The sequence below is a fragment of the Muntiacus reevesi genome, chromosome 9 (genome assembly GCF_963930625.1).
Source record: "Muntiacus reevesi chromosome 9, mMunRee1.1, whole genome shotgun sequence".
In the NCBI taxonomy this organism is placed as follows: Eukaryota; Metazoa; Chordata; class Mammalia; order Artiodactyla; family Cervidae; genus Muntiacus; species Muntiacus reevesi.
The window spans coordinates 7,431,324-7,439,737 of record NC_089257.1 but is presented as its reverse complement, the minus strand read 5'-3'; the positions used below and the strand labels follow the sequence as shown (position 1 = coordinate 7,439,737).

Here is an 8,414-nt window from a genome sequence, read left to right as displayed (position 1 = left end):
GCAAGCTGGCCCCTGAGTACCCCAAGTGGTCAGGATGTCAATCTCAGTGAAGAAGATGTCCCTTCGTGGTCGCCATTTGTTGCAGGAAGGGGGACCCCTTCCAGGGCCCGAAACTGGGCTCTTGTCTAACACTTGGAAATGAATTGTCCGAGGAGACACATGCTGACAAAGCAAGAGATTTTATTGGGAAAGGGCACCCGGGTGGAGAGCAGGAGGGTAAGGGAACCCAGGAGAACTGCTCTGCCGCGTGGCTCACAGTCTTGGGTTTTATGGTGATGGGATTAGTTTCCGGGCGGTCTTTGGCCAATCATTCTAATTCAGAGTCTTTCCTGGTGGCGCAGGCATTGCTCAGCCAAGAAGGATGCTAGCGAGAGGGATTCTGGGAAGTGGACGGACAGGTAGTGTCTCCTCTCGATCTTTCCCAAACTCTTGCGGCTGGTGGTGGCTTACTAGTTCCGTATTCCTTATCAGGATCTCCTGTCATAAAACAACTCATGCAAATGGTTACTATGGTGCCTAGCCAGGGTGGGCAGTTTCAATCAGTGTGCTTCCCCTAACACTACTGTTTTATAAATAAAATTTTATTGGAACAGAGTCATGCCTATTGATTTATGTATTGCCTACAGGTGAATCCAGGCTGCAAGAGGCAGACGTGCATAGCTGAAATTGAGACGATGTGGCCCACAAAGGCTAAAGTATTACACTTGATCTTAGCCAAAAGGCCGAGAAGCGATAAAGTATTTGCTGTATACATTTTTCCAGAAAAAAGTGCTGCTCCCTGTTCTATTAATTAAGTCACTGGAGTTGAGATGTTTATATGTTAAGATACGTCAGCTTCTTAAATAATAAGTATACTATACTTCCCATAAACCTAGACTACAAATTGAAAAATAGAATGGAATTTCAATAATAAATGTAAGAATAAAAAAAAAAAATTTGCTCACATTTGTAATAGTAATGCAAGTTGTATTATCTTAAGAAAACCAATCGCTTTTATAGAAAATGAAACACAACACAATGTTAAAGAAAGGATTAAAAAAACACTATAATATGATTCATATTGTTTAAGTTTTACATCAAACACATCAATATGTCCCTCAGATACAGAGAAAGTGAAAGTTGCTCAGTCATGTCCGACTCTTTGCTACCCCATGGACTATACAGTCCCTGCAATTCTCCAGGCCAGAATAGTGGAGGGGGTGGCCTTTCCCTTCTCCAGGGAATCTTCCCAGCCCAGAGACTGAAGCCAGGTCTCCCGCATGGCAGGCAGATTCTTTACCAGCTGAGCCACAGGGGAAGCCCAAGAATACTGGAGTGGGTAGGCTGTCCGTTCTCCAGGGGATCTCTCCGACCAGGAATCGAACTGGGGTCTCTTGAATTGCAGGAGGATTCTTTACCAATTAACTATGAGGGAAGCCCACAGATACAGATACAGATGGACAACCAGAATTCAACAAAAATTAAGAATCTTTGGATTGTGACACAATAGCTGATTTTGCTTTAGTATATTTCTGCAAGTATTTAAAGGCAAAAATATAGTGTCTAGTTCAACATTTTTAAAAGATCAATGAACTAGAGTGCATGATGAAATTGTTCCGCAAACTTTGGAAAAAAATGTATATGCAACCGAAGTATCACAAGGGCATTATTTCATCTAATTGCCCCATTCGTGGTCTCACGGCAATAGTTAAATAATATTCTCTAAGGTAAACTTCCTTAGGGTTTTGGTGGCATATATATGTGACAGTTTGATGTTAGGGTTCAGCTTTTTGGTCTCCTTTGCTCTTTGTCATATCTGAATATATTTTTAATATATTATAAGAGAAATTCATTTTCTGCAATATACTATAGATTCCTATTTTTCAGGCTTATTACTATATTAAAAAAAATTGACTTCTCAGCAGAAATTTTCCTGGAATCCATTAAACTTAGCAGCTTTATTAAATGAGCCAGTCAAATTCTTCTATACTCAGGTGAGTTGATTTCTATTTCACTTTAAAGGGAAAATAATATGTTTCTAATATATTCCATTAATCTTTGCAGGAGGCAAACAACATGTGCATAAATCTAATTGCCAGGTTACCTGTTTAGCTGACTAAAAGTCTTTGATTATTTATCTTTCACCACATTTATTTTTGTTCACTAGGCTACATCGCTAAGAAATACCTTTGGTTTTTCTGAATCACAGTATTTTCATTCCCTTTATACATACAAACTTTAATAATAAACAAGAAGTATAAGTTGTCATTTGTGCTTATACGGATTATATCCTGGAATAATGCTCTAAGAAACAAATTGAGGCTGAGATTTTATAATTTTATAATTTCTAAAATGCCTGTTACAGGACTGAGTACATAGTGGGTCTGCAATGGGAAAATTATTCCAGGGTAATTGCACAGAAAAGAAGATAAATACTATGCACAGCACCTGTGCTCCTAACTGAGCATGACTGACACTTCCTGGGGCTACATGGGCGATTGGGAACAGGGGCCCCACGCCTGTTGATGAATACAGAGTGTGGGAGGTGGAGTGTAAAGCTACAGGTGTGGAGAAGGAGTGTGGGGAAGAAGGAACAAGTATGCGTCAGAAATTGTATTCATCCTTGGTGAAGATTTCCCTTTCAACCCTGGACTACTCAAACTTTGTTACCATAGACATAGGGAACAAATCCTGACTTTTGGAAAAAGTGTTTTCAGTTAGAGAATGTGTGCTCTAAGATTTGTATGTTAAAGTGAAACATACTTTCAGGGAATCGGGAATTAATCACATGTTTAGGAATGTAAACGAACAACTGAAGAAAAAGAGTGGGGGAATATGTGAATGGCATAGCTATACATGTAGAGGAAATCTTCAAGTGTTATATGTGCTCTTGGAGTATAAAGTTATAAAACCTGACTGAAAGTAGCAGAGTGTTTAATTTCAACTCCTAATGAGATATATAATTTTTAGAGAATTCTATGTGGAATGAACTTCCCTTTATACTGAGTGCCATTTCAGGTTTCGGTAAGAATTTAGGAAGTAGTTTGAAAAGAATGAATTTTAATGTCAAAAAAAGACAATAGAGGCATTTTGGAGGAAAATAGGTTAATTTAAAAAAAAAAAAAAAAAGAATTCAATGCACTCTTTTTCCCATAAGTACTCTCATTCTATGCCTGGGTCAGGAAGATCCCCTGGAGGAGGGCATGACAACCCATCCAAGAGAATCTCATGGACAGAGGAATTTGGCAGGCTACAGTCCATGGAGCTGCTAAAACCTCTGACCAGACTGAGCGAATAACACGATTTTTCATTCAAATTTTGCTTCAGAGGTCTCTGAATCAACTTTTATATTTTGTCCACAGGAACCAAGAAAACCAGAGTGCTGAAGTCACTTTCATTCTCTTGGGCTTCTCAGAATACCCCAAACTCCAGATACCCCTTGTCCTGTTATTCTTAACCATCTACTCCGTCACTGTGCTGGGGGACCTGGGCATGATCCTAATTATCAAGATAAACCCCAAACTCCACACCCCTATGTACTACTTCCTCAGAAACTTGTCCTTTGTTGATCTCTGTTACTCAACAGTAGTTACGCCCAAGCTACTAGAAAACCTGATTGTGGAAGACAGAACCATCTCCTTCACAGGATGCCTCACGCAGTTCTTCTTTGCCTGCACATTTGTGGTGACAGAAACATTCCTGTTGGCAGTGATGGCGTATGACCGATTTGTGGCTGTTTGCAACCCTCTTCTCTACACAGTCGTGATGTCTCCGAAGCTTTGTTCCTTACTGGTGGGTGCATCATACTCTTGGGGTACAGTCTGTTCCCTGACTCTTGCCTACTTTTTATCCGAATTGTCCTTTAGAGGAAATAATATCATAAATAACTTTGTCTGTGAGCACGCGTCCATAGTTGCTGTTTCCTGCTCTGACCCCTACATTAGCCAGGAGATCATTTTAGCCTCTGCCACGTTTAATGAAGTAAGCAGCCTGGTGATAATTCTTACCTCCTATGTTTTCATTTTTATCACTGTCCTGAAGATGCCTTCGACTGGGGGGCGCCACAAAGCCTTCTCCACCTGTGCCTCCCACCTGACTGCCATCACCATCTTCCACGGGACCATCCTTTTCCTCTACTGTGTTCCTAACTCCAGAAGCTCATGGCTCATGGTCAAGGTGGCCTCTGTCTTTTACACAGTGGTCATCCCCATGCTGAACCCACTGATCTACAGCCTCAGGAACAAAGACGTGAAAGAGACTGCTAGGAAGCTAGTTAACACCAAATTATTATGTCAACAATGCAAATCGGCTTAGGTTTGCTTCTTCATTTTCAAGAGCGCTGTGGAGAACTGTCCAAGTTTTCTAGCATTTTTTAATAACATTTCAAACTCCAATTTTTAAGAAGGAAAATGGTGCACACATTTAACATACTTCCCTTGTTGATACATCATTCAACAACCTTAGTAAACTGTAGAGAATTAGCAATAAAATAATAAATAACACCTAATTAAAGCCTGGACGATTAAAAAAGTCTCTAGATAATGTGTTTGTCATGAAAAGATTTCTGAGTAAAGACACATTACCATTTGCCTGTCCAGGTGAGTCGTCTTCTTTTTTTTTTTTTTTTTTTAAGTCATTATAAGTCATGGAAGAATGGATTTGAGTTGTCATGAAAATTGGCCACCTGATGAGAAGAGGTGACTTATTTGAAAAGATGCTGATGCTGGGACAGATTGAGGGCAGGAGAAGAAGGGGATGACAGAGGATGAGATTGTTGGATGGCATCACCGACTCAATGGACATGGGTTTGGGGTGGACTCTGGGAGTTGGTGATGGACAGGGAGGCCTGGCGTGCTGCGGTTCATGGGGTCGCAAAGAGTCAGACACGACTGAGCGACTCAACTGAACTGATGAGGGAGTCACATCAGTTGAATCACAGTAACTAAGAGTTGTTCAACACTAAGACGCTAAAGTTGAAAGACTTGCCGGTGCTTAGTTGCCCGGTCATGTCCGACTCTTTACAATTCTAAGGGCTTTAGCCTGCCAGGCTCCTGTGCCCATGGCAAGAATACTGGAGTGGGCAGCCATTGTCTTCTCCAGGGGATCTGCATGACCAGCAATCAAACCTATGTCTCCAGCATTGAAGGCAGATTCTTTACCATCTAAGGTACCAGGGAAGCCTAAATTTAAAGGATACATTTATTTAACACCACGTAGAAAGAATTGGTACATTATAAGTGCAAAGAAGTCATGTCTCTGCCCCCAAAAGTCCTGAATATGATTTGGTAAAATTCTACTTGTTAATATAAAATGTATTTGTTTTTTATACATAAATCATCAAAAATAAAATTAAGAAATGCACACTTCAGAAATAGTTCTGGCTAAATCTAAAATAGTCTTTCATGTCAGTCAAATTACATATAAAATAGCTATTGATGTACAATGATAAAATAGCAGAGAACTTCATTGGTAAGTAACATTAATGGTAGATTGAATGGGGGCCCTGCTAACATCAGTTAGAGCATCTTGGTTAACCTGATTTAATTTTGCCCAACTGGCAAACTCACAGACTTCCCTTGTGGCTCAGATGATAAAGAGTCTGCTTGCAATGCAGGAGACCTGGGTTCTATCCCTGGGTGGGGAAGATCCCCTGGAGAAGGGGATGGCAACCCACTCCAGTATCCTTGCCTGGAGAATCCCATGACAGAGGAACCTGGTGGGCTTCAGTCCATGGAGTCACAAAGATTCAGACATGACTGAGCAACTAACACACTTTGCAGTAAACTCACGTCCAGTCTATAGAGTGGATCTATTTGACATATGCTGTGGAGCTTCCCAGGTGGCACTGGTGGTAAAGAACCCGCCTGCCAGTGCAGGAGACATAGGAGACAAGGGTTCAGTCCCTGGGTTGGGAGGATCCCCTGGAGGAGGGCATGGCAACCACTCCAGTACTCTTGCCTGGAGAATTCCATAGACAGTGAAGCCTGGTGGGCTTCAGTCCATCGAGTGGCAAGGAATCGAACACCACTGAAGCGACTTAGCATGCACACGCCTTGATATCAGGTATACCAGCCCCTCCTCCCTAAGTAGACTCTACTATCACATAAGATATATATTATCTGCCAGAAATTGGGGGGAAAGCCTAACACCTCTTTGTGAAAGACTATTTTTTTTTCTTGCTAAGCATTTTGTCTAATAGTAATTCTATGTTCATTCATGTGACAGGAACCACCAACCTATTCTACAGTGTCTGTAGCATTTTAGATTCCCAGGCACAATATATAACTTCTGGTTGCTTCATATCCTTGCCAATCATTGCTATTATATACATTTATTATAGCAAACCCAGTGGATATAAATTGATATCTCATCATGATATTGATTTGCATTTTCCTAATAACCAAATAAGTTGAGAATATTTTCACATGCTTGCTGGACATTTGTAAATCTTGTGTTGTATCTGATTTGACTTTTTGTCTTTATTGTTTCTTTTCTGTACCTTTTCTTTTCACTTTATTGATAATGTTTTTAATATACAAATATTTTAAATTTTGAGGAAGTTCAATTTAGCAATTTATTTATTTATTTATTGTCACTTATGTTTTTGTTTCCCTAAGAATCTACTGCCAAATTCAAGGCCATGAAATTTAAGGTCTATGTTTTTCTTGTAAGAGTTTTATAGTTTATGCTCTTTCATTCAAGTCCTTGTTCACTTTCTGAGTTAATCGTTGTATACAATATGAGGTGAGTGTCCAATCCCATAATTTTACTTGTGAACACCCAATTGTCATGGCATCATTTATTTGAAGAAGAGTGTATGCTTTCTCCAATGAATATTAAGAGATCCATAACTTCAGAAGCACCATGATGATGCTGAGGTACCATTTGGGAGAAATCAGAGCCCGTATAGGACACAGCTGCACAGTCAAAGTGTATTTTATGTCTTCCACTAGTGAGAAATGAGCGTGTTGTTATTGCTGTTCAGGCACTAGGTCGCATCCAAGTCTTTGCCGCCCCATGGACTGCAGCATGCCAGGCTTCCCTGCCCTTTGCTGTCTCCTGGAGTTTGCTCACACTCACGTGTATTGAGCCGGTGATGCCATCCAAGCATCTCATCCTCTGCTGCCCTCTTCTCCACTAGCCTGCTCTCTTTCCCAGCATCAGGGTCTTTTCCAGTGAGTCAGCTCTTCACATCAGGTGGCCAAGGCACTGGAGCTTCAGCTTCAGCATCAGTCCTTCCAGTAAATATTCAGGGTTGATTTCCTTCAGGATGGACTGGTTGGATCTTGCTGGATGAAGGACTCTCAGGAGTCTTCCCCAGCACCACAATTTGAAAGGAAAATTCTTCGGCACTTTGTCTTCTTTATGGTCCAACTCTCACATCCGCACCTGACTACTGGAAAAACCATGGCTTTGACTATATGGACTTTTGTTGGCAAAGTGATGTCTCTGGTTTTGAATATGCTTCCTAGTTTTGTCATAACTTTCCTCCCACGGAACCAGTGCATTTTAATTTCATGGGTGCAGTCACCATAATGCAGTGATTTTGGAGTCCAAGAAAGTAAACTTACTGCTTCCACTTCAGCTCCTTCTGCATCACGTTATTATTATTGTTAACCTGTGTCTTTAAAGCCAAAATGGGTAGTTACCAAAATTAAAGTGAAAATATCATCCTTTTCATAAACAGATATTTTTAGAAAACATATCATCCAAAATTTCTTTTTAGATTTAGTAATAAACATCTGAGAACATTCTATATTTGAAAAGCCAATGGAAGCTGTTGTCTATCAATAGAATCAATAGTGTAAATATAAAATAAAGTTTATAATACAAATATTGTAAAGTACAAAATAAACAGTATAATTATAGTTTAGCAGCCATATATTTAGAAACATAAGAATATATATATATGTACCTTCATAAGAAAATTTAAAAAATTAAATATGGATAATAAAAGATAAATCTATTGTGGTATAATTTCCCCTTGTGGATTTATGTATTTTATATCCACATAAAGTTTTTTAAAATGGTGTTGTTTATTTTTTAAGATTAAATGAGTAAAGTTGATAATACAGCTGCCCTAAGGCTTTGGGGAAATAATATACAACCAATATACCACCTGAGACAGTGTTAACACGTGATTAGTTGAACTGCAGTCATCAAGGCAGTACTTCAGTTATATTCTCTTGTTTTCACATCCCTAAGGTCATGATGGCATATATCTATGATACAGCTTGGTGCCAGGATTTACTTTTCAGGCTTCATCTTATCTTTGGTATCTCTGAGTTTTCTTAACAGGTTGGAAAATCATAAGATATGAAATAATTAATGAAAAATGCTGGGCACTTTTACTGCCCTTTTCATGTGTGTTTCTATCAAGTACCAAGCAGCACCATTGCTGGAGTTCGTTAATCTTGGCAAAGAGGTCTTCACTA

General features: G+C 39.6%; 1 protein-coding gene across 1 annotated transcript; it reads left to right on the top strand.

Moving 5' to 3' along the window:
• The first annotated feature begins 1,944 nt into the window (after positions 1-1,944).
• Positions 1,945-4,293, top strand: LOC136175431 (olfactory receptor 5D18-like). Its single transcript, XM_065945723.1, has 2 exons — positions 1,945-1,973; positions 3,342-4,293. The coding sequence occupies exons 1-2, from the start codon at positions 1,945-1,947 to the stop codon at positions 4,291-4,293; spliced, it is 981 nt and encodes a 326-aa protein (XP_065801795.1).
• The last annotated feature ends 4,121 nt before the right edge of the window (positions 4,294-8,414 follow it).

Bases quoted from the DNA above. Each gene is read 5' to 3' on its own strand.
- LOC136175431 (XM_065945723.1), top strand. From the start codon at position 1,945: ATGAGCCAGTCAAATTCTTCTATACTCAG. The intron at 1,974-3,341 runs GTGAGTTGATTT...TTTTGTCCACAG, and splicing joins TCAAATTCTTCTATACTCAG to GAACCAAGAAAACCAGAGTG.